The 26,649-nt window shown below is 37.3% G+C and overlaps 1 protein-coding gene across 8 annotated transcripts; it reads right to left on the bottom strand.

Annotated features, from left to right (window-relative positions):
• Window positions 1-86: 86 nt before the first annotated feature.
• On the bottom strand, window positions 87-18,420 carry pax6a (paired box 6a). 8 transcript variants are annotated; one of them, XM_051100093.1, is made up of 14 exons: window positions 18,021-18,420; window positions 14,404-14,553; window positions 11,876-11,929; window positions 11,059-11,082; window positions 8,916-9,046; window positions 8,524-8,565; window positions 8,218-8,433; window positions 7,783-7,948; window positions 3,890-4,048; window positions 3,606-3,688; window positions 2,097-2,247; window positions 1,897-2,009; window positions 1,552-1,693; window positions 87-961 (listed from the first exon to the last, which is right to left on the bottom strand). In XM_051100093.1, exons 2-14 carry the CDS (start codon window positions 14,414-14,416, stop codon window positions 876-878), a joined length of 1,380 nt encoding a protein of 459 aa, XP_050956050.1. In that variant the 5' UTR covers window positions 14,417-14,553; window positions 18,021-18,420; the 3' UTR covers window positions 87-875. The 8 variants fall into 8 exon arrangements, with proteins under 8 accessions (XP_050956050.1, XP_050956051.1, XP_050956054.1 ...); XM_051100094.1 differs by lacking the exon at window positions 18,021-18,420 and adding an exon at window positions 14,688-14,706; XM_051100097.1 differs by lacking the exon at window positions 18,021-18,420 and adding an exon at window positions 12,141-12,212 and having other exon boundaries at window positions 14,404-14,668.
• Window positions 18,421-26,649: the final 8,229 nt, after the last annotated feature.

Here is a 26,649-nt window from a genome sequence, read left to right as displayed (position 1 = left end):
TAATTTTGCTAAAGATGAAACAAAATATGTTAGTTTTGTTTAGAAAGTGCCCTTGAGTGAAAAGCATGTATTGAATATTCAGAGAATTATAAAATGAAATTAATTTTATTATAGAAATTGTTCTGCGAGACTTCTAGGGAAGACAAATACTTACATTTTGACATAAACAAAACTGAATTATACCGAAGACACAATCTACCGTTTTTAAACTACCAAACATTTTCCTCCTCCGGTTCAGCAGTCACCATGTTCAACAAATAGCTTACTTTTGTCTGCAAGCTTTGGAAAGCAAACTCTGGGTTGGCTTTCTTTGAACTCTGTTGCTATTTTTGTCCTGAAATGATACAGAGATTGTTTGTTTCTACAGGTCCACATTTGAAACAGAAATGGGCAGTTCTTGATATCAGCTGATGATGAAAAAGAACGATGAATAAGCCTGCACAAATGATCTTCCTCTTGCCGATGCAAGACCAACTTGGTTTGACAGTCCATCCACGGTTGTTCAATTTTTTTTTTTTTCCTTTTTTTTTTGTCATAACATACAATTGGCCATTACATGTACAAATACATCAAAATGACTTAGGTTGGAAACTGAAAAACAGAGATTTTTTTTTTCCATTTTACGATATAATACCGGGCACTTTACAGAAGTCTGTTCTCTTTTATTCTTCAAGTCTTTGTGTCCAAAGAATGATAGAGAAGTGGCACTATCCCAGTACAAAAAGGTCCTTTAGAGTCTCCTCTTTTCCTTCCATAGTAAAATACTGCTGAACAGCCCTGCCTTGAAGCCAAAAGACGTTAGGAGGTGAAGGAGCTCCTTTCTCTTTTCCTCTCCTCTGTTTTCTTTTTCTTTTTTGTTTGCATGTGTCTTGTTCTCACTGTAGTCTGGGCCAGTACTGGGACATGTCTGGTTCACTGCCTGGCACTTGGACTGGTACAGACACTCCAGGCGAGATTAGACCTGTAGCATGAGGAAAAAATGCGGAAATATTTAGGCTTGTTGTATGTAACTTAAGAACATTTCTCCAAAAAAACAACAACAACAAAAAAACACATGCATACAGTATGCATATTTTACATGTAATAAATCAAAATATGAAATAGAGATTTTAAATAAAAATAAATGTTTAAAAAAATAAATAAAATTTTAAAATAAATTTGAGAAAAAGTTCCAAAAATGGCATACAAATTAAAACTATTTATTTAATATTTAAATTTATTTTTTAAAAAGAAAATAACATTTAATAAAATACTTTTTAGTTTTTTGTATTATTATAAAATATTAAATCATAAAATATGAAATAAAAAAATTAAATAAGAATACAAAAATTATTATTAAAATATTTAATACATTTTTCCAAATAAATTTCAGAAAACAATGAGGCTTATTATGTGCCACATATGACTTCAAAATGTATACACAGTTTAATAAAAAATATTTAATATTTCAATTTATTTTCATTCAAAATGTAAAAACATTTAATAAAATATTTAAAATGTTTAAAATATTTTTATTGTTCATACAAATTTTATTGAGAAATTAGCGCTTACCCGTTGAGGTTGTGCCTGAGGTGGCCATTGATTGGCTGTTCATATGTGCCTGCATGTGTGGGGGTGTGTATGTGTCATAGCTCCGCCCATTCACCGAAGGACTAGTGGGCAACATGCAAGAGTAGGATGAGGTCTGGCTGGGCTGTGGAGGGGGTAAAAAGGAGGGCAGACCTGTCAGCAACATTCCCATCTAATAGAAACAGCCTTACAGACCCGTATGCTGTAGTTGCGTAAGATTTTACAGTGCTCGGAAATATCTAATTACTAATCCTTTGAAACAAGGCAAGCACAACATAGGACAAAATAGTACAGTGTGAGGCGCTAAACTGACAAACATAGACATACTTGCATAGGTAGGTTGTTGGCCATGGTGAAGCTTGGCATTGGTGGCAGGGCGCTGTATGTGTTCGTAAGGGCTGTGTCTGATCTTCCCAACATGGAGCCTGATGTGAAGGATACTGTTTAAAAAAAAATGAAAAATGTCTTAAAAATGTATATTTTTGTGTGTATTTGCAGTAGTGTTTGCTTATGGTCATCTGCTTTACCTGGCGTTGTGGGCTGAGGGATTGGCTGATAAACGCTAGTGCTGAAGCTGCTACTGATGGGTATGTGACTTGAAGAGTTTGTGGCTTGTCTTCTTTGATTTCTTAGCTTTTCCTCCCTTCTCCATTTTGCTCTTCTGTTTGAGAACCACACCTGGAAGGACGTACTTTAGTTAGTTATCAAAGACATTTTAAAATAACGTAGAACAACCAGTATTTTACAGGATGGAGGAAAGTGGGACACTTTTCCCTTTAGATCTTCAGCTATTTTAAAAGCCCCATGAAATCAGATGGCAGTTTTCTTTCCTGTGTTGACGTATTTCCTAGTTCATTTTATTATAATTATTTATTTATTTTTTTTTTTTAAATAGTGATAGTTTTAGTGGCCAGGATGTTCTCACAGAGAACATTTGATTTGTAGTGCAAAACGAGTATTTTAGTGTAAATATTTCTTTTAGAGGTATATCTCCTAAAAATGAATTTTGCCAATGTAAACTCTAAAGTGTAAAACTTATTTTTCTTTTTTAAATCTGCTTTTCACTACGCTGCCTTGCACTTTCTTTTTTGCTACTTAATGACAGTTTTCTTTCCCATGTTGACGTATTTCCTAGTTCTATCTATCTATCTATCTATCTATCTATCTGTCTATCTGTCTATTTATCTGTTTATCTGTTCATTATTATTATTATTATTTTTTTTATTATTATTTAAATAGTAGATGTTTTTATGGGCAGGACGTTCTTACAGAGAACATTGGATTGGACAGAAATCATTGCAGTGCAATAAATATCAAAGTCACAAATATTTTATTTTATGTATTTTATTTAAACACCTACCTCCTAAAAATGAATTGTCAATGTAAACTAGCAAAGTATAAAACTTTTTTTTAATCTGCTTTTCACTACACTGCCTTGCACTTTTCTTTATTTGATACTTAATGGCAGTTTTCTTTCCCATGTTGTTGTATTTCCTTGTTAATTTTATTTATTTAGTTATGTATTTAGTTATTTAATTTATTTTTTTTAAATCGTAGGTGGTTTTAGTGTGCAGGACGTTCTTATAGACAACATTTGTTTGGACAAAAATCTTTGTAGTGCAATAAATATCAATAAAGTCACAAATATCTTTTTTTTTTTTTTTTTTTTTTTTTTTTTTTTTGCTACTTAATGACATGTTTCTTTCCTGTGTTGATGTATTTCCTAGTTATTTTATTTTATTTTATTTTATGTTATGTTATTTTATGAAAATAGTAGGTGGTTTTAGTGGGCAGGACCTTCTTATAGAGAACATTTAATTGGAAAAAAAAAATCATATTTTATTTTATATATTTTATTTAAATGCATATCTCCTAAAAATTCACAAATTTCACAAATATATACACACACACACACACACACACAAAACTCTTTAAAGTGACGTTTGAGTGGCTAAGCCACTTTTATTTTATCAAATTATTATGAAGTGTCCCATTTTATCTCTGTTCATCATATTCATTTGAGTGTTTTTGCTTACCTGTATTCTTGCTTCCGGTAAATCTATTTTCGCAGCTAGTCTCTCTCGTGCAAAAACGTCAGGATAGTGCGTTCTCTCGAACTCTGGTGAAAATGTAAAAAATAAGTCACGAGTTAAAAAATTACTCATTTTCTGTTTAATTGCACAATGAAAAATGCTTAAACATCATGCAGAGTAATTTAATTTAAATACAGAAGTTTGCATTAAAGTTTCATCCTTGAAATGAAGTGTGTTTATACTGTTACTAAGAGTGCTTTAATATTAGCTCTATACTTCATGTTTACCTTTTTCAAGTGCTTCTATTTGTTCTTGTGTGAAAGATGTGCGGTTTCTTTGCAGTTTTCGTTTTAGCTGAAGCCTCATTTGGGTCTCATCTGAATCCTCTCCATTGGAGCTTATCGAGTTTGTGTTCTCACCACCTCCGTCTGATTGTTGGCAGCCATCTGGAAAGGAAACGAAATATGAAATGTACGTTTGTTCTGTTTATTCACACTTCTCATTCTCTGTTCAGACTCTAGGCTTTAATTAAGATATATTACGGTTTGCCTGTCATATTTAGGTAGGGAGAATTCAGTCGAAAGTTAGCCGAGCAGCTACTGTATCGCCCTCTGCGATGTTGTGGGAAAACATTTCGAGCACGCTCACTTAGATCTTTCAGCATTGAGTCACAAAGGCTGACGAGCTTGAGGGCCTTACAGAAATGCGCTAAAATGTCCCAGAAAGCTTTTCAGATCCTCTGAAATGTTTTTTAAAAACCAAACACCCTCTCCCCCCCCCTTTTCATTCCCGAGTTCTTCAATTAGGCTACGGCCACCATATGGGCGTTTGCAGAGCTATTGAGGTGACCACCAATACTTGAATAGGAGAGGGATGCTTTCACAGCCACACAATGCGGGAGAGTAAGGGTAACTCTTAAATACTCGCTGGGAGGACGGATGGCAAACTTTCGTGGGTTGAATTTTGAGGACACAATTGGACCGGCCGACAAAAGGATTCTCTCCAGCAGTCATTGTAGCAGGAGGATTCCAGTCAACAGACTTTTCAGCTCGGCGTGTTAACCTTTATGCTCTACTGTCATTAATCACTGTCCCCAGGGCCGGCCCGTTCAACCTCACTTAGGATTTATACCTTCTTATAGGCGCAGGAAGAAAAACAGCCAGGCCACCGTGAATGAGACATCTAAATACGAAGGCTCTTGTTTGTCACAGACAAGGGGACAGGAGTGCCAACTGTGAGTCGATAAGCTTTAACCTGCTGTGTTGTTGGACACCAGTGCCTAATTAACGTATCTTACCAGATACATTTGAAACTAAATTTTTAATTCGAAGTTTGAAAATTCTAAAGAAACTTGTTGCAGAGAGTTATGAGGTATTAATGAAACCCCAAACTATTTGGACTTTCACATTGGTTGGTAGTGTAAATAGTCACATGGCCACCCAGCTGCCCTTTTAAAAGATGATTTGTGTCCTATACAAGAAAGTAAAGTATAACCTGTCATAATTTGGAATATATAATAAAATGTAAAGGCTCTGTTAATGCTTATTGCTTACAGGATCTGTAAACATCACATTTGTCACCAGTTGGAAAACACAGACCCTGTTTTTTCAGTCCATTTAAAAAATAATAATAATAAACTATTTTGTCAGTTATTCCATTTTTCTCTACAACTACCTCAGAAAAAAACAGAATCATTTTACATTTAAAAAATAAATAAATAAAAAGGTTACAACAAAGAACTTTTTTTTTCTTTTGGAAAAACAGTTTCTTTCATTGGACCATACATAAAAATACAATTTGGGGTTCAATTAGTTAAAACCGCTGTGCAATAAAAATTAGTGTAGTTTTCTTGTATTTTTGGACATATATGATTTGCCTAACCTGTTCATTATTTTAGATATGTGTGACCCTGGACCACAAAACCAGTCTTAAGTAGCACAGGTATATTTGTAGCAATAGCCAAAAATACATTGTATGGGTCAAAATATTGCATTTTTGCTTTATGCCAAAAATCATTAGGATATTAAGTAAAGATCATGTTCCATGAAGATTATGTAAAATTCCTACCGTAAATGTATCAAAAACGTATTTTTTTTATTAGTAATATGCATTGCTAAGAACTTCTTTTAGACAACTTTAAGTGTGATTTTTTTAAATATTTAGATTTTGCACTCTCAGGTTCCAGATATTCAAATAGTTGTATCTCGGCCAAATATTGTCCTGTCATAACAAGCCATCAATTAAATACATCAATGGAAAGCTTATTTATTCAGCTTTCAGATGATGTATAAATCTCAGTTTCAAAATTGACATCATGACTGGTTTTGTGGGTCACATATTTTCTGGAAGCGCTGAGCTGCGAGTAAAAATTATTTAATTAAATTAGAACCTAAGTTGAAGCTCATAACATGCACTTATAACCATTGGAATTTGTGTCAAAAGTGTATTTTTTCGTACTTTATGTTGATATGATGTAAATTAGACATTGTTACTCTTCTACCGACAGACATGTAGCGTAAAATAGCTTTCCTTTTCTTCTCCCAAGTTATTTCATTTTCAAAGACGGTGCATTTCTATGTTCTACGAAAGTTTTAAAAGCTCTTTGTGTTTAGTATCCACACTTTTCAAGAGCTAATCCGAATGTGTGGCCTGTTCTCAAAAGCCTGACCAACTGTCGCCAGATTTCGGATTTGTTTTCTCTGAGAAAGGCGCTGGGAAATAAAATCATTCCTTATTGGGGCGTTGTCGTAACCGGTGAGGCGGAAGGCGAGCAAAAAGGTGGCAAAACAACCGCGGCATCTTTCAGCTGTGGAGGCCTTGATCAAAACATGCGAGGACCCTTGGAAAAGGGAAAGTGTCCAAATCCTTTAGACGGCTTTAGCACCCCGAGCCTATGGCGGAGGGAGGGGCTGCTGTGAGTCCTCTGAATGCGATAGAGTTGTCTCTTTTAGCGTCCTGTCAGCCCAGATGAATCCGCTGTTTTATTCAGTGTTGCGTGACATTCATCAGATTGCGACCATATTTGTCTCGCTCAGAAACCTCTCCCTGACTAATAGCCTACTTTGAGAGTGGACTTCGAAATGATAGTGATGAAAACGATAGAGCAGCTACTAACAAATAGCATTATGTTTGTATACTCGCAAAAAATACCCTATCAGATTAATTGTTTTTATTATATTTTGTTTTGTTTTGTCGTAACAAATCAAAAATTAAAAGCTTTAGAGTGCTGGCAATTAATCCACCGAATAAAACAAATAAGCACTTTATGAATAAGCATGTAATAAGTTGTCGTCTCAAACATAGTGCGTTCAAGGCAACATGTCAATAAACTAGAATAATAAATATGTAGGTTACGTAGCACGCTATGCGAGCTCAAAATAATCCATAGGCGTATTTGAAGTAAATATGTCTAATTGTATTAATTAAAAACAAGTTAAATATTACATAACGTGATTTGCTCATATGAGCCAGTTTTAGGTTACTCTCCTTTGTATAAAACACGTTTGTTTTGATTTTTTTCCCCCTTCACAAAAGTTGCTGTAATGATTTGACAGGCCGATATTACTCAGACATTAATTCTGGTTTTGTCATATCTTTTTATATGTCTGTCTTTCGTCGTGTAGCGCCTTTAACAGTGACAAGTCTAATTGGCAGACGCTGCCATATCATGTCCAGGGTGTCTCCGGTGGAACGTTTCCACAGCTGTCTCCTCAAACTAAACGCGTTTTTATGTCGCCTTAATGGGAAACAAAACGTTCTCTAATGAGCTATTACATAGCAACAGAACTGTTCCCATAACACATTTTTCTGTGTGACAGAAACATGTTTGGTGCGGGGAATCCACACACTGTTCTTGTTTATTTCGATGTCGCGTTCTTTAAGAACTGTGCAGGTGGATTGCAACTCGCGTTATTATTAGTCATTATTATGTTAGTGTTATAGTGATGGCATATAATGTATTTAATAATTCATTACATTAAGTTCCGTGTAACATGCACAAGATTCCGTCTAATAATACTTAATAATAACAAAACGAACTATTATTATTATTATGTGAATTGCTTCATCTATTTAAATAATAATTAATTATAATTTACTCCAGGTAGCAAAATAACCAATTTAGCGAATTAAACGCCCCTTCTGACAAAGCCTTCGTCTATGGAAAGTAAAATAGCCGTACCTTGATTGGGCTGTCCTGGCACTGAGGTTCCGGGGTACCAGCCCGGCCGGGTCCCCCACGTGCCGGTCTGACCGTTCAGCATCCTCAGCTTTTCATACATGCCATCTGCGCCCATCTGTTGCTTTTCGCTAGCCAGGTTGCGCAGTACTCTGTTTATCGATGACACCTGAAAGACGAACCCAAAGATGCGGCACATTAATTAAAGAGCGCATCCGCGATGTGGCATGTTGGCTTTTGGAACGATTGGCCCCATTTCTGCACAGGCCTACATGCCAGAGCATTACATCGCATTGCATTGTCCTCTGGTGAAGAGTAGATTACAGCAGCGGCCGGGGAAGACCGATGTTAGAGAACGTTCACGTTCAAGGTCATTAGTGCATGCTTTTTAAACAGTGCATCAAAGTATTACGCTTCAAGTTCTCTGAATGAACTTACACTGGGTATATTATCGTTTGTGCAGACCCCCTCTGATAGCAGCCTGTCTCGGATTTCCCACGCGAAGATTGACGGACACTCCCTCTTGTACTGGGCAATTTTGCCGACCACCTCGGGAGTCGCTACTCGTGGTTTACTTCCTCCGATCGCCCTGGGTCTGATGGAGCCCGTTTCATAGTATCTACCCAAGATTTTACTCACGCAGCCGTTCGACACCTAGATGGAAAACAAAAGAAACAATTCACATACATTATTTAAGACTAGTGTGAAATGTTAAGTGTATGCTGCAAGCAATGATAAGCTTACGTTTTCATTGTCCAGCACTTGGACTTTTGCATCAGCATGGGTCTATAACACAAGAAATACCTTTAACACGAAAAATACGTCTTTAGTGGTACGAGAAATATGCACTTTTTAAAATGCATGTCGGTCGCCAATTTTAAAAATTGCCAAATGGGGGGAAAAATAAGAAGTGCTTCGATCCATCCACAAGATCGCTGTTTAAGCATTCCAAAATGAATTTGAAAAGAATTCTCGTTGTTCGCTGGCATTAATAATGAAAGGAGTTTTTATTGGTATTATTAAAAAAAACCTTCTAGCTGAAACAAAATGTAAGTATGAAAGCACAAAGGTACTGTAAAAATATTTGAATGTTTGGTGAAGAGTTCACATGAACGGAAAACATGCATTCTCATCACCTGCAGAATCCTGGATATGTCACACGGCCGCGCACCACTGTGAGCGAGTTCAACTATTTTCTGTCTTGTGGAGTCGGGCAGCGGTCTGCCGTTGACGAACACACCGCCGAGCTGGTTCACTCCACTGTGACCTAAAAAGAAGAAGGTAAGATCCCGTTGTAGTTCACCAAGCCTTTAGAACAGAAGCCTCAAAACTCTATTTAAACAATCCAAATCATAGCTGTTTTCAGTATAAGCTTTCAGGTCGCGATTGTCTAAAATGAGTCAAGCATTACAAGAGCATTGTCAACAAATCTCAATTTTCAGAGTAAATCGCTTTTAAATCAGCATAGGCGGTCATTATTGCTGTTCAGCTGTCATATGTTTTCGACTGTTCTCCAGATGTGCTCGTAATATCATAATCTCCTAATGCACAATTGTAATATAATTACACATGCAGAACATTGATTAAGCGTCAGCGCTCTGGTATGATCTGGAGCAAAACATCTCCAACCCACTGAGCCGAGATTTGCGCATCTTTGCAAAGCCTTAAACGGATCAGATGGCGTAATGCTATTTTGTGGCATTATATTAAAACTTCTTAAACGCTGCCATGATTTAAACCATAGCCTCACATAAAGTAAAACAACTTTTAAAAAGAAAAAAATAAAGCATCAACAAAGGCACAGCATTTAGTGGAAAAGCTCCTAAAAAGCAGACCAAACGCACCAAACCTGAAGCCAAAACGGAAAAGCAGCCTTCCCGGTTTGCTTTACTTCTCAGCTCCCTTCCCTCCGAAGCCTCGCGTTAAATTGAGTCCAAGAGCACAAGCTCCTTTGCAATAAATAAGCTCCAAATATAGAAGAGGGGGAAAATATGATGAGCCTGCCTGACATTTGTCTTTAAAATAAAGCTAGCTGCACGTCAAGTTTGAGCTTAATTTCTGGAAATAGGCGGAAGTCGCCCTGGATCATGCATGGAAGGCTAATTGAAAAGATCAGTTGGAGCACTTGTGGCAGGCATGTCACTTTATGACATCGCTCTGCTTTTGAAAATCGCATCGTCACGACAAATAGTAGCATGATAAAACGACCCTTTCTGTCTGCATTTGGATATCACTCAGACTAAATTGGACTCTACTCATTTCCCCTTTAAGGGAAGCTTAATTTTAAGGTAGCCAGGGGCTGTGCGCGTGGACGTTCACGGGGGCGCGCCTCGCCCTTAATATATTAAAAGTGACATTTCTTTTTTTCCCAAGTGACAAACCTCCACTGCCTATATTTACGCACTGGGAGCGAGTCTGCGGGATGCTGTTTTGTTCTGTAGGTTTATGCATAATAAATCTGCAGAGCGAAATATAAATTCTAAATTATGCACGAATGTTTTATTTTTATTAGGCACGCTACCTGAGAATTACTTCTGATCATATTTCTAAGGCGGTGAGAAAATCCATATCTCTTTTCCGAGTCGAAATTAGTCAATACGCTGTCCCCGTAATAGACACATTTAAATTTATTGGCTTCGAAATCAAATGCCGTATGGCTTTAAAATGCAGCCACTCGATTTGAGCTCGCCAACACGCAGATTAGGATATAAAATCAAACTTTCGCTTGAAAGGTTAAGTCTTAATCGTTCTATAATTCCCCACGGTGAATGGTGTCGGTCTCGCCCAGTGGCAATCATTGCGTGCGCGGTACTCTGTTTCTAATCAATTAATAAGAAGACATATGGTGTCAATTTGGACGCTCCTCTCTATATACACCCAAGAGTTATTAGCACAAAGCTTGGATTGCCGCCTGTGACCTTTAAACAAACCAAAGGCCTAACCCGAATGATATCTTTTTAGTAATACACGCGAGACATCACACGACAATCAATTGTGTACAACACCGTTTATCCCTAAGAATAAAAGGAAAACAACTGTTTCGCCGCGTAGTATTTTATGATTTTTATCTCTAGGCCAATTTAATAATAACGTTTTTAATTTTTTTTATTCATCGCTTATATGTGCTCCACTTCAGCTGACCTATTTAAATGCTCCGTTAATGGACGTCAAAATTAGTGACTAAAACAGCACACCAGTCGTTAGTATGAGGACAGAGCAAATATCTGACACTTGACAACAATAAAATCAATAGAAATGAGAGGATGACATTCAACACACCTTCGTTACAGATGTCATACACCTCTTGTCCAGCATTAAGAGAGAAAATATGTCTCATTTATTGTAATCATAACTTACTCAGTACTTTCCACAAATGCCTAAGTATATGTTGTGCTAGTTGGCCTTCACACATCTCAAAGACAGACACATCCGCGCATGTAATTTATTCATGCTCTACAACACTCAATGTTGCATCAAAGCTCAGTCTATTATTTCACTCTCGCGGTGTTTCATAAACATGATAGACGTTCCATCAGAATCATGCAATGTCAATTTCGTCTCTGCTAATGGACTAGGTGGATTGGCCGCCAATGCTAACATTAATTCAGCAATTATTTAAAAGCAAGTCAAGCAGAAACATCCTCTCTCTCTCTAACACACACAGGCACACAATTATGCAAAGAGCATATGGGTTAGACACTCTAACTAGGTTGTGTAGCTATGCAGGCGTCCATGTGAGTTTTTATTTTGCATTTCAAGGAATTTCTCACTTTTGCTCTCTCAAATGTAGCCTGTAGAATTTTAAACAAAATGTAAAATTGGTAAAGTCAGGCTTAAGCAATTTAGCTTACTATGCAGGGTTCAGCTACTTTGAGGGAGCTGTATGAATGACAGGCAAAAATTTTGGCAGCATGCACACGCCCAACACCCCTGACGTACAGTGTAAACTGCCTTCACTAATATACCAAAACAAATGCTTTGCTGGCTAGACGCCCCTCACGTTTTTCTCATCTCGTTTCTTTTTTTTCCCCAAGCACACTTTTCATTTTAAAAACAAAAACGCATTTCAGAAAAAAAAGAAAAGAACTCCACTTACTGTTTTGCATCATGGACGCGACGCCAGACTCCCACGTGGCCCGGTTATAGTATTCTATTAGTCATAAAGAACCAATGATAATGGTCAGTTTCACATTTTTAAAACAAGTGTATTGCAGTGCATTGTGTGTAAGACTTGTGTGCAAAAAGTTACGGACAATAATTTTGTGGGCTGAAGCCTCACAATTTTTGCATTCATGCTGCAAAAAGTGAGAACAAAAAATACTGTCTACACAAATACACTTATGTCCAGGATTTAAACTTGCCTGGAAACAGAGTTGACTGTCCGCTTAAAACAATTTATAGACTCTCATCTGCTTCACTCTATTAAAATATCCCTAGGACAAAGCAAAACAATTTATTAGTACACCTATCCGTAATTATTTCTTTAGCATTACTACTAAATCTAATATTTGCTTTTTTTTTTTTTTAGGATAGCCTAGTGTTTTTATGACTAGTAATTAATTTGTTTTTCGGTTTAATAAAAAGTTAAAATCGTTTAATTGTATATTCGAATTATCATTATTATACAAATTATTTTCGATCTGCTTTTCCCTAACCTTCGTGATTAGGAAACTTCAAATGTTGTGGGCAAGGCCTACTTTTTTTTCCCTCCTCTCCTTCAGATACTCTGTTCTGGTGACACACGCTGTCTACCTCGCCTGGCTGCGCTGGAAAAGTAAAGCCAGGAGGGGGTGAGGGGTCCCCGACAAAGCCCCGCTGAATTTTAACAATAGCTTTCTTTCTCCCTCTACACCAAAACCCAGAGAGTAAAACCCGGGCTCCCTAACTAGCTACACCGCTTCCAACTAAACGTACCAACAACTCTCAGAAAATACAAAGAGCTGAAGGGAGCGAGCCCCCCTCCTCCTCCTTCTTCTCCTACACCCGGTCCAGCATATACCCCCCTTCACCCGCAACAGCCAGTGCAGCTCTCACTATGACCCGGTGCCCGTTACCTCAATGCCTTTTTGTTTGTCTCGTTGCGCGAAATAGAAAAGTAATTTCTTGTTATAAGTATCTGGAGGTAATTGTGTTACTGGTATGTGTCGTTAAGGGCTGTAAAAAATGTACAACAGCGCAGTGGGGCGCTCAATTGGTAAAAGACAATTGCAATAAAGAACCCATTCAATACATTTACCGAAAAGGAGGCCACTGAAGAAATACTCACTGCTTTGATTTTTTTCTTCTTCTTTTTTTTTCTTTTTAAGAAGATGGATTGTGTGCGCGGTTTACAGTGCACAGCAACAAATAAATACATACACCAATCGCTAGCCGGCGTTGCACGTGTTTCACGAAATAACATTTAGATTTTAATTATATATTTTATTTTATATTTTACTGCATTGCTTTTTTAAATTATTTCTAACTCTTTAGATATATTCATATTAAAAATAAAACATAAAAACATTTTCTCAATTTTTTTCAAATTACAATGATTCTAAAACATTTATTATTGCAATTAGATATTTTTAAGGTCATAATTTAATTTTATACGAAGGAAAGCATTCAGTATTTCTTTCCCACGTGGGCTATTTAAGGATTTCTGCCTGCACTCATCTTTTTAGTTAATGATCTGTTTTAATAGTGCTATCTGTAATTGACAGGGCCTAATCTGCATTTTGTTCGTTTTAATGTGCAACATGAAAGCTCTTAATTAAGCACTTATTTAAGCCTTTGATATTCTTCGGAAAGTAGATTCTTCTAAAAGTTTAGTAAGTTTAAAACGATTGTGATATATATCACAACAGATTTATAAAGCCTGTAATATAGCAAAATACTGACACTGCAAAATCAAAATAGAGACGTAGAATCAGATGCATTTAATTTCACATCATAGCTGTCAGATAGTGTTTAATTTAATCTCTTTATAAATCAACGTATGCACATAGATTTAGATTAGATACAAAAATAATATCGCTAATATTTTCTGTTCGTTTTTAATACAAGCTACACAACAAAATGGAGTAACTCTAACTGTTAAGTTTTAAGTTTAAACATTGATGTAATTTCGCATTTTAATAGTTAGTCTGGGACAAAGAAAGCAGCGTTTCCCTGACTGAAAAGCAAAACACCAAGTTCACGGTGCGATTTGGTGCTGGCGCCCGGCTGAATGTGATGGTGTGATTCAACCTGACACTCCACCTCATCGGGTCATTGCGTTCCCATTTTCAGGACTGATCGCGGTCTTGGCCTACTGTGACTTTTTGCTTTCCTCTGTCATAAATAAGAACTTTGCTTGGCACAAAACTCGACATAGCTACAGCATAAAAAGGCAAAGAGCGTCGGTGAAAATCCTTGATGGAGCTTGACACCACGAGGCTATGCAGCTTTTCTGTTTGGTGCTTTTCGTTAAAAGTTTTTGTTTTGGTAAACAGTTTTTTTCAAGGCCGTAAATAACTTCAGAATTATTATTTACAAACCATTAGTTTTTATTTTAATGTTTAAAGCTAGCGTGCACATTTAGCAGTTTAGTAAGTGGTGCATATGCGTGCAAGTTCCTCAAAAGATAAAAATATCTTAACTTACCTTTTTGAGGCATAGTTCCAACAGCCTTCGTATCCTCGCTGATATACTTCGTTTACAATAAGGAGAAGACTCTGAAGTTCTAGAAAATCGTCCTCAAACAGTTTGTCTTTTATAGTTTCCAACTGATCTCGGGTGGAAAATTTAAATTCCCTGCGAAGGAAACAGAGATTGACAATAAAATGGGATGTCAAGACTGTGCGAGACTGAAAAATGTGCGCTCGTGGGAGTGAGTGAGAGAGAGGGGGAAAGAGAGGGAGAGGGAGCGAGAGAGAGAGGGCGCGCACCTATGCTGATTGGTGATAGCACTCGTGTATTAATGTATGTGTTCCTGGTCTGTGCCTCGCCTCCTCTCCTCTTCAGTGGCCCATTAGCTGAGCCTGACCTCTGTCATCATCTCCCAGCAAAACACTTCCTCCTGCCCCGGTGACAGAGCGGGAAACAGGGCCGAGCAAAAAGCTAGTTTTCAACCTTACTTAATCACTCCTCATAAGCATATGATTCTCGTCATAATTTATCCATTGAAATGCCTTAGGGCGTTCACGTTATTGAACTCTGCTAGACTAGACACTCGGACAAAAGTACCAGGAAGTAGCATGGTAATGTGTTTTTTTGGCACATAAGCATGTTCTTGGAATATACAGTGACATATTTATAAGAACTGCCTAGCGAATTTGTATAAGTAGCTAACTATTTCTTAAATGTTAGCCTAGCCTGTTTTATTACTTATGTTTTTACTTAACTCCTTTATTATTGTGTCAGTTTACGCTGCTCTTGTCGATTGAAACGAGCCCAAACTTTCTCCACGTGTCATTGTTGACTTGGCGTCTGAGAATGTCATCCGCCTTTACGGCGTGCGCTCAACGATCAGTTGGGAGACCCCATACTATTTACATTAATAGCGTGATTTGTTGTCGTTTTTCAGCGGGAGAAAAAGAAACTCTGTGTCGTGGGTTGCCAAGGGGGAAATGAAAATATCATTACGTCCATGGCCGGACACTTAAACTACATTTGTTGATTGCTTGGACATTAGCACACACCTCGGTAAACTCCAAAGCAACCCCTCCGCGCCTGTGTTCGAGGTTACATGCGCTGCACTCTCAGCTCGCCACTCGCAGCTTGGGGTGTTCCACCCGTTCACTGGAGTGGAATAGATTCCGGGTTGGGATACAAGAAATGGCGAGGGGAGGGGGGACGTATAGCATGGTGGGACAGCTTTAAAGAGAGACAAAATGTGTTGGGACGCACGGAGCATAAAATTAAGCTGTGGTTGCATACACTTGACTTCGCTTTGACATGTGAAAAGTGCTAAAAGTCGGAGCTCATCAATAAACTATCGCGAAAGTGAATGCGAGCTCTGACAACCATTGCATTCCCCACTATAGCACAATGAGGAAACAAACGACACTGCCAAAGAGTCTGCATCGCAATGAAAGGCCGCTTGAATGGGAGTCGGATAATGAGCTGGCGCGACCGTCATGCACTGTCATCTCGGGTCCTGCGGTGCGACCCCGCCACGCCGTTTGATATTTTCGAATAATTTCCCTCTCCTTCCCATTTAAAGTTTTGCTAGTTCCTCGGGAGGTGAAAGTTCAGCTTGAAATGCAACACGTTGTGCTGCTGCACTGAGATTCAAATGCTTATTTTTAGTTTTTATTGAGTGTGTGTGCTAAACGATTCCATCTTTTTTAAAATATTAGCTAATTGAAAGCTGTTCTTAAAATAGAGCAGTTTTAACATTATTAGCTACATTTTTAAATTACAGTTATTGTTTCGTTGTAGGTTCTTCAGAACCGTCTATTTGTTTTTAAAGTACAATAATTGGAGAATAAAAAGTTGTGTATGGAAGATGCCATGACATCACACTATTTTGGTTCTAATTGGAACGTTTACCCTATTTTAAGAGTGTATATGTTCAAAACATAAAGACAGAAATAAAAAGCTACTAAAACATGCTTATGGAAGCCAAAGACGCGCTACATATTTGCTTTATCGTTAAACCACACACAACCTGTTTAAAAAGGCTTGTCGACACCAAATATTTGACTAGTTCCAGACTTTTCACACGGATGGACTCTTGTAGTCCTCACATCAATTAGCACAGTTCGGATTAGCAGTCAGTGGTGTTTGGTCATGAAAAAGACCCTAATCTTGTCGCTATTTCCCTCAGGCAAAATAGACGGTGCCTCGCCTCTCTCTCTCTAAAAGTTTTCAACAGGGAGAAAAAAACTAATAATAAGGGGCGGGGACAGGGCTGAATGCAGCTGACGTCAGAGCGAGCGAGGGAGATGTGTATAGAGAGAGTGAGAGAGCTAGAGATAGACTGGCTGTTATTAAGGCAATGTGGGAAAAGTTTATCGTTATGGCCAGTGCAAGCCCCACATCCAGTCACCATGTTCTGGGGGAGGGGGCCTACCAAAGTTTTTTGGTGTGGTTGCCCACAGCGACATCGGCCACCTCACTGGCAAAGGGCCCTTCTGTGTAGGCTAACTCTAGGCGCCATGACCCAAAAGAAGCAAGTTACACATTATTCCATTTCATTAGACATAACAGACAGAAGTTGTCTCAATAATAGGCTGATAATTTAATTGTTATTTCCGTTCTGCCTTTTTCTCGCTATTGCAGAGTAAATGTTTTGCAGCCTTAATGTTTTATTTTTATTTAGTAATTTTTGAACTAGTTCTTGAATGTGGATTTCTAAAAAGCTGCGTAAAGTGTAAGAATTCAGTTATTTCGAAAACATTAAGTGTTTTAGGTTTGATGTAATTTATGGACCGTGTAATCTTAATTCAACGCAAGGTTTATGCATTGCAGGTCAAATGGGAATGTTAATCTTAAAATGAATTTCTAATGACTGTGTTTTATATCAGTACTGAATAGTGCAATTTGCATAGTAGTCATTGATTGTACTACTTAAAATCTACTTTCTTCTACACAGTTGTTAAATACACAAATTCCGCTTTAGAACTGTATTGTAAAATGGAAAATGAAAATCTTTGTTTATAGAAAATATTCATTTGTGGCAATCATCCATTATTTTTTATTTAATAGTACTATGTTAATTTTAGTTAATTTTATGTACACACTAATTTTATTCTGTAACTTACTGGTGAAGGTATTAAGTAAGATATAAAGTAACTCAAATACTTTATTCTGTTCATTTAGTAATATTAAAAAAAAAGCTTTACTGATGTGCGACGTCCTTGATTTTTAAAATAATGGAAACGCATTATAAAAATGAAAACAAAGTTTTAACTTATTTAACTGATTAAATGTTTAAATTGTGTTTACTCTTACCTGACAGATAACATTACTCATAATCATTCCTCGTAAGCATGTCCTGTTTACAAACATCTTTCAAATATTTTACACGCCAATTAAATGGAATTACGTTGCACATAAAGCAGTTAACTGACACTGTGTTAGAACGTGTATTATGTATCGAAGAATAATAAATACATTTAATGGAATAGTTTTAAAGAAAAAAAGTTCTGCATGGCCGTCATATTTATGATAGGTATTGCTCGAGATTATCAGACACCTAAATGATGTCAGCGCAACAATCTGATGTCATAACATTGGTGAAAACGTGCAATTTAGAACCTTGTAAACTTGCTTACCTCAAAAAACGGTATACCCCGTTCCGCTAGCGAATCACATATGAGTGATTTCGTTATGAGAGGCACGTCTCCAAATGAGCCTCGAGATGAAAGTAAAGAGCGTCTAGAGAGAACCCCTCCGGATCCGTTTCACAAAACTAGTCCCAAAGTAAATAATATCCAGTCCAACACGCCGAAAAAGGGAACCACGGGAAAAGTTGTGAGAGATTGTAAACCCCTCTTTGTAGTGTTGATGAAAATACTAGCCTATTTAACAGATGAAAGCACGTCCAACTTTGGACTCTCCCTCGTGTTTCTTACGACACACGCAAACCTCGCACGTTAACTGTGTTGTCTTGTTGAAAATACCTCTTACTTTAAACGTGGTTCGGAATAAAAAAAAAGACGTCCTCGTCTCACCATCAACTTTCTCTTAATATTAATCTCAACATGGCAGTGATTGGCTAGAGTGACGGCACACGTCACAATTGACGCCATTTATCATTCCCCAAACCGGGAAGTTGAAGGAACTGCTGTCTGTTGTGTGCGGATTTGAGAACCTATAAACCATACATATGAAGTTTCTTTGAGGTTCATCTTATTTATGACTTCAGTCTGTTTAAATCCATCCTGAGAAGAATGTTTGAATTAGTGAGGTATTATTTTGTAGCCTAGGCTTCCTTTGCAAAAAGGAAGACTTTTTGTTGTGAATGGGTTTATTTTTTAAGACAGGATTAAAATGAAATTTAAAAACACATCAAATGAGCAACATTGCAGTTCATTAATGCTGTTAACAAACTGTCACCAGCAGACATGGTAACCTATATTTATATAGGCCAACAAAAAGTGTCTCAAAACTCGCGTTTGTTATTTAAGCCAAATGACAACACAAAATAGGACTTAAATCGCCTGTCACGGGACCCCGTTTTTTATATGTGTGCACTGATGCAGTCAACATAGATTTTTTCAGATGTATATATAGATTATACAATTCCTTATTAGCGTGTTATTGTGTCACGGAGCGATGCCACCAACATAACTGTGAATATTTACCTTATTAAAGATTATATATTTGTATAAAAGATTACGGTAGATTCTTATGCACATTCTGAAAGGCAGAACGCAGAGATGAGAATCAAGTGCTGCCGCCGTTTAGACCCCGTGAAACCGGTGCAACCCAGCAGAGTTCTTGAGATCTCCACTGGAAACCGCACGGCCTGGCCCCGCTTATCAGGCTGTCAATAAAGCGAGATGGGGATGCTAAAGCCGGGCCAGGTGCTGTCTCTCCCTCTCTCCGCTGGCCTGCACTCCAGAGCGCGATCAGGCGTAAACTTAAATCTGTCCAGCCAGCTTTCCCTTACGCCGACCCTCTGCTTCCAAGCATGTGTGTGTGTGTGTGTGTGTGTTTGGGGAAGAGAGAGAGGAAAGCAAGGGGAGCCCCCCCGGCCCACATAACCATTTTACTTATCACGGGAAACCATCTTATCATTTCCACCGGTTTTATATGGTGGAACACCAGCGAGTGTTAAAAATTCAGTATAAAATTTTATTGATATTTACTATTATTATTTCTAAGAAATAATATTATTTCAAAAATATAGTATTGTTACAAATTAAAGAAACTTCTACTACTGTTTCTGCCTGACTTTTTATGCTACATTTTGTTGTTAAAATGTGTGTGTGTGTGTGTGTGTAAGAGAGAGAGAGCGCGACAGAAAAAGATGCTACTTAAATATGAATTAAAAGTATTACGTAGGGACAGTTTGCATGAATGTTTATGATCATTAAATTAGCGATGTATTGGCTTTTTCAGCTGTAAAGAAACATTTTCTTGTTGCTTGGTATTAAAGCCAATGTTATGCTTGTGGATTTTGTGCTCTTCTATTTATTAGTAGCTAATCAAAGCAAAAGCTACTTCGATTTTACAAAAAAAAAAAAAAAAAAAAAAAGTGACGGCCCGTTTAATTCATCATGAGCACAGAATCACTCATGTGGATAATTTATCCATAGCAAAAGCTTTCCTGACTTGTGAAAACACCTGACAAAATATTTACGGCACTAATCGTGATTTTATTGGAGGTGGATTTTTGGTGATTATGAAGTAATTTAATAAGCATGCTTGTGTGTGTATATATGGTTTTATTTGTTAAGGCGATATTAGTTGAATTCCCTCGGGGTGATTGGATGTAGTTTGCTCCAAGTCGACAGCCACGTCCTGTATGTTAGAAATTCATTTTTGCTCAACGCGACAAGGCTGAGTTCGATATTCAATGTATTTAAAGGCGCGTCAAGCGGAAAGATCTTTGATTATTTTCGTCTAATCCCAAACTGTTTGCAGAAGCCGCTGTGTTTGTGTGCAAAAATACGTTTCGTTATCTTCATTAAGACTCACCGCGGCATTCAGGGGCAGAAAGATGTAGCCGGTGCGTAACCGTGTTTGGATAAAATCAACAATTGTTCCTCAGTCAAAAGAAAGCTCAGACTCTGAGATTAGATATTGACAGGGTCCAATAGCATAAAGCGAAGACTGACACCTGCCTCCGAGTCGAAGCATACAACAAAATTATATGAGAGGATCGAGCACGTTTGTCATTTTCTTGTCAAGAAAAAAGGACAAAAGTAAAGACATTGTACCTACATGACTGACATTAATGGAGTAATTGATTTTTTTTTCTGCACACACACACACAAATTGTTTTATATCAGAGGCATTTTGACTGACCAGTTATGATTTACCTCACAGATATACCTTATATATAAAGTAATTTGGTGTGTAGTATTTCACATTGTGCATTACAGGTTACTGCATCCAAATGAAGAGTGAAGATAAGTTAGAATCTATTTTCCTGTGTGTTTAAAATTAATTTCTTGAGCCAGTGTCAGTTTTAGTATGTTTTTTTTACTCTGTTACCTTAACGTGGTACTATTCATTGTCTATAGATTCTGCCAAAGTAAAATTATATGAGCAAAAAACTCTCTAACTGAAGACCCCTAATGAAAATGACTTTATGGAGTCCATTTTACCCAGAACAAGGTCCATCAACCTCCAAGTTGCACATTAGATTATCAAATGACTTGGAGGAGAATGTCTCTCGCAGACTGTGATGTAAAACATCACAAAATTGAGTAATGACTAACTGATGAGTGCAGATCATTCAGTCCAAAATTCCACTCCATAAATGGACAAATCCAGCATTCTTTGTGATCGCTTAGGTCAGACATATGCCGCGTGGCTGTGGAAAAACCGCTTTCTCCTGAGATCATCCTCCTCATCATGAGGAGAGCTGCCATAATCATTAATGCTTCTGCGCTGTTGGTTTTAGATCCAGTTCTGTGCATTTGTTTCTTATCTTTGTTCAAATATTCTTCATTTGACCCTAGTTGCCCTCTTAAAAATGATGAAGACACCTAAAAGAAAACAAGAAAATGGGTCAGTTTGTTAAGGAAAAATTACATTTCCGATGAGTTTGAATTGAATATAGATACATTTATTTGTAGTCATTCCAAAACATTTTATTATATGTCATTGTGTCTCAATTTCTAAATGTCTTTCCATCTAATTGCTATTGATGGACAGCTGTGCATTGCATCTAATCAAATTTTTGTTCATAAAGACAATGAAAGCACAGTAAAGGCCTCTGAACTTGGAAACCACCAAGGAGAAATGTGGACACTGTCATAAATGTATTTTTTATCTCCCAGATGTAATTGCAAGGAAATTTATGTCTTACACACGCCTTCTTCTCATGGTTGTGCAAAGGTTGAACTTAAATATTCCACATTTTAAATCACTGCTGAAAGCTATTTGTAGCTCCACTAGATCCTGGATTTTCTTTTGCTAGTTTTATTTCAGGTTACAGAAATCTAAGCATGACCTTACAGCAGTGGGTAGATATTGTAGATATTCCTCTGCCCATTCCTCTAAATTAGGCCCACGCAGAGGCAGGGTAAGCAACGTAAAGCAAGACATCAAGTGGTGAATTAGGTTTCCCTTTTGCCTGCTCTCCCTGGTGACTCTTTCCATTTACATTATAATTTCAAATGCCACATCGCTGGGTGTTTTATACCATTGTTGGGGCATCCAAGTGTCCACCGAGACCAGGACCCATGGCAATTTCTTATAATTAGCAACCCCCATCTTGCCCATAACTGAAAGGATTCCATTTCATCCCAATCTTAATCCATGCTAATTTGGCCTGCGCACCTCCAGGTGTTCTTTCCCAATGCATGCATTGGAATAAAGCTGCATGCTTTGCGCCTCAAGGAGCGATATTATGACTAATATGAAATTTTATCCTGCTGAGAAATCAAGTTTTTATCACAGTTCTTATTATTGGATAAATAAACATTTCTCTTTGTGTCCCAGAGATAGCTAGTATGTCTAATAGATAACCATTTTAAAAGACATGGCGTGTAAGGGAAGGTAATGTCGATCTAGTATGAATATGTGATTAATTATGAATATTGGAAACTGATTTGTGAATATCATAAGTGCAAAGAGGAGGACGAGTGATCGAAAGATAGAAGAGAGAATTCCGACATATTTGTACGTTTAAATAATCTTAAAAAGAACATACAATGTGTTTGTATGGATTTGTACAGTTAGCCTACACATTATAAAGGACACTAGAATTCACGTTTGTCCATTTAGCCGTATTGTCTGTCTGAGAATCTCGTTAAACGTGTGATGAGAAAGACCGAGGATTGTTATGTTTTGTGAAACCGCAAAGCAATTTTCTAGGAAACCTGAATAACAGGAGGGAGGAGATTATGAATAAAACTAAGGTCATTAAATCGGGCTGCGTAGCTCGCAGCGAAGCGAAGACGAAATGTAAAAACACCTAAAGTGACAAACTCAACACAAATCTGGCTGATACATTTAAATAGATGCAGCAGCAGCGCCGCTGTGTTTGAATAACAGGAATACTAACACTAAATCAGGCAATAACAACGACAAACCGCCTGGAAAATAGATTCATGGAGTAATGAGATTTTTCCGGTTTTATCTAGCTGACAAATTTTGTCCTAAAGTAAATATTTTGAAGATAATTGAACTGATTGCTGCTCGCTTGCTCATCTGAATTTCTGAATGCGAAATACAGCATTGTAAAACAGAATACACTTTCAACAATGCGCAATTTCAATCGTTATTAACTCAGTTAATCAAGTGATATTATAAACAATGTCACGAACTGTTAATGCAAATTCACTCGTATCCGTTGCATTTAGATTTAAGTCGGAATACATTTTTAGTTTTTAACACTGAGTGTCTGTGAGTCTCAAAATATTGAAAATGATGCAAATGTAAACTTTGTTATGGAGTAAACGGTTTTATTTCCGCGAGTTTTACTGCATTGAACGAATTTTAAATAAATAAGTTTTAGCGATAACGACGGGGGTTTGTCCTTATATTATCGCATTACAAAACGAGATAATATGCGTCCATCGAATGAATTCCTCAAAGCTCGTACTGTTGACAGAAAACCATCTGTTTACGTTCCTGCCTCTGACAGAACCTTAAATATGCTTTTAATTAAGGACGGGTTAAAGCTGTAGACCTCATGATGGGCAATAATTACAAATTACACTACAAATTCGACAGATGTGACAAGGGGCCTTCGTCTGCAGGGAGAAAATAAAAGACAAGGAAGAGCAATTTGACAGAAGTTGTGCTGAATTCATCTGGTGTCTTGAGAAACACCGTCGCGTCTTTGATTATCCAGACAGGATTTTTTGCCTTCTTCTTCTTCTCCGTCATGATTGTTTTCATATTTCTTTGACATCCATTGATTTGGAGGCAGCTGTAAGACTTTGTCACAAGAGAGAGGAGCAGTCACAACGCATTAGTCTGATGGCATAACTCGAACGTTAGGGGCCCTACAGAGCGCATGTTGAGAGACCATGTGATGGCTTGTCTTGGCTCCCACCTAAACGGATAAAAGGTCTAATTAGTCAATTTTTTAGTCAGTTACAAATCTGATACAGGATCATTTAAATTGTGACGTATACTTCATCAGTCATTACTACTGTAAAATATGATGATCTGGGCCTTATGGGTGAAATAAGCACATAGCTTTGAATTTAGGTTCGAAATTTGTTTTGAAATTAGTTCTCAAAACTCGTGTTACACTTACAAGTAATGTGCAGTGGCAGAAAAAGACTGTCTATGAACATCTAAATTTTATTTCCAGTTTAGCCATCAGTTTTTTTTAAACAGTTGAACCCATGTTTTTAAATAATGTATATAGACTACTTTTAGTATTTCAATTAAAAATAGTGAATCTAGCAGATCACCAATTTGTAAATATTGTGTCAGTGCTATATACAGAACAGATATTTCAATATTTATTTGTCTTCTCATGACTTTCAGACAAAAATCTGTTGTTTTCAGATAATACAAAGTCACTTTCCTTCCTTTTGTTACATTAGCTTATATAAATATTAATAAGAACCCTTGCTTAGTGTGGTTTAAAACTTTACTTTACACTTTTTATATTTTGCTTATTAGGTTAGACTTCCTTCCACTTTAACTTTAAAACAGTTCCAGTTCTCCCATAACGTTATTGCAGTTTTGTCTGTTGCATGTGGCGGATGCTCTATAAAGTTGGCGGTGAATGATGAGTTTGACAACATGCATAAGCAGTCTTTCGTGGAATCATTTGGCTGTAGACTGTACCAATACTTATATACCGTGTCAGTGTGGGTTTGTCACCTTCAACAATGCTCGATCGCCCTCTAGCGGTTCATCTGCAACAGAAGTGAAGAGGGGGAAAGAGTCAAATCACAGATCCGATTATAGCAGACTCAATGGATTAAAACATAGTCAACAAACGTACACAAATCAAATTAAGTAACAAGTTCAAAACACACACACACTATGGGTTTACACAAATGCTGAATTTCACACAAATAAAATTTGATGTTCTTACCATGCAAAATTAGAGCGGTTTAATGGCTGTTAATGCATCCATCTGCTTGCATAATAGAATCAATATATAAAAATCCAAAACCTGTTATTTTTCTTGCGAATAGCCTACTGATTTCAAACTCACTGAGGCCACCTCTGATAATGCTATGGGGAAAATACATTCTGTAGGCTGCATGGTGTGCTTGCACACGTTTTTGTAGATTCTGTGTTTTTTGGCATATGTAGGCTATAACCAGTTCTTAAAGTTGACAGAACACAAGTCATTTACACTAATTAATAAGTGTCGTGCATGTACTGGAGTCTGTTGACTTCTACAATGGTTGAGGCGTTCGTGGTGCTGAACGGACAGCGACAAGTAATAAAACGACCGGGGTGCGAATTATGGGAAGGGGGTTTGCGGGGTGGGTAGTAAAATTAATAGGTTGGGGTGTCTAAGAAACATGTAGTCGTTTAACATATAAGTATATAAAAACGTTTCATTAATCAAGAAAGTTAGACAATGCGCTCACGAACGGCGTTCGCCTGAGGAGTAACCATAGCAACAGTACGCTTCTTTAGCGCTTTCAGTTCAGAATTGATCGTTCTCACTTTGTGAACAGATTTTCGTATGACAGATATAAGTACAAAAACGATAGCGTTTTGTTTTGTTAAAACGCTTAAGGCTATGTTGGTTATTGATTCTTTTTTTGTTGTTGTTTTAGTACTTGATTATTTTCGCCTTTTAAATCTATTGATACATTATTCGTTGTAGCCTAGCTATTTGTGATTGTGGGCTGCAGGTTCAAGCTATATGACAGTGCGTTTAAAATCACGTAAGGATCAGAGTATGTGTTGTGTTGCTCTCTAAGAAACCGTAAAAGACAGTTTAAAGCTTTTTGCTTTCCGTCATTTGAGTTTCACAACTAATCCACGAAGTTTGCAGGCCTATTTTTTGAACGCGCCCACGGTAAACACTGTGTGCTTCGGGACCTTTTGGATGGTAATGCCCAGTCAATTACATTTCTTTCGAGATCATTAAACACAAATCCGGCTTGTCTTTTAACAAGGCAGTCCCGTGTGTTAATGAGGGTCACGGAAGGTTAGAGTTACTTTTAATGGACGTTTTTTCCTCTGCAACATCACTGTTCAGTGTGCTAGACTGTATTTTACGCGTCTGCGTAAATATGACAAATCTTTGAGAAAATACGAATTCCCTTTGATTCCCAAATGTTGATGTTGTTTACTTGGGCACATTAGTGTTCATGCATTATTAATAATGATTTGAACCTTTTTAAAATTACCCCACAACGACAACACTAAAACGATTTACGAGAAGAAGAGAAACGAAATTATTTATCCACCTTATTTTTCCCGTAAGAGCGCCCTGGTGAAAAAACCAGCATATGCTGGTAGGTATGTTTTGATGCTGGTTTAAGCTGGTCCTTTGCTGGTTTATGCTGGTCCTTAGCTGGTTTATGCTGGTCCTTTGCTGGTTCATGCTGGTCCTTGACCAGCAACATGACCAGCAAAAACCAGCAAAGGACCAGCTTAAACCAGCATCAAAACATACCTACCAGCATATGCTGTTTTTTTCACCAGGGTAGGCATACTTCCACGTTTAAGAAGTGGTGGATGCTTCATTTTTATACATTCATTTTAAATTTTACACAGTATTGTAACACTGGCGATCTGCTTCACACATAAAATTGCACTTTAACACCTTTTTTTTTCATGTTGAACTTG

Source organism: Labeo rohita, chromosome 25, assembly GCF_022985175.1.
Source record: "Labeo rohita strain BAU-BD-2019 chromosome 25, IGBB_LRoh.1.0, whole genome shotgun sequence".
NCBI lineage: Eukaryota > Metazoa > Chordata > Actinopteri > Cypriniformes > Cyprinidae > Labeo > Labeo rohita.
The sequence above is the reverse complement of the archived record's forward strand: the minus strand, read 5'-3'. Positions and strand labels throughout refer to the sequence as shown.

What these genes read in the sequence shown, in the direction of transcription:
- pax6a (XM_051100093.1), bottom strand. An exon ending in ACATATCCAGGATTCTGCAG is followed by an intron (nt 8,566 to 8,915) that starts GTGATGAGAATG and finishes CTTGTGTTATAG; the next exon opens with ACCCATGCTGATGCAAAAGT. An exon ending in CTCAGGCACAACCTCAACGG is followed by an intron (nt 962 to 1,551) that starts GTAAGCGCTAAT and finishes CTCATGCTACAG; the next exon opens with GTCTAATCTCGCCTGGAGTG.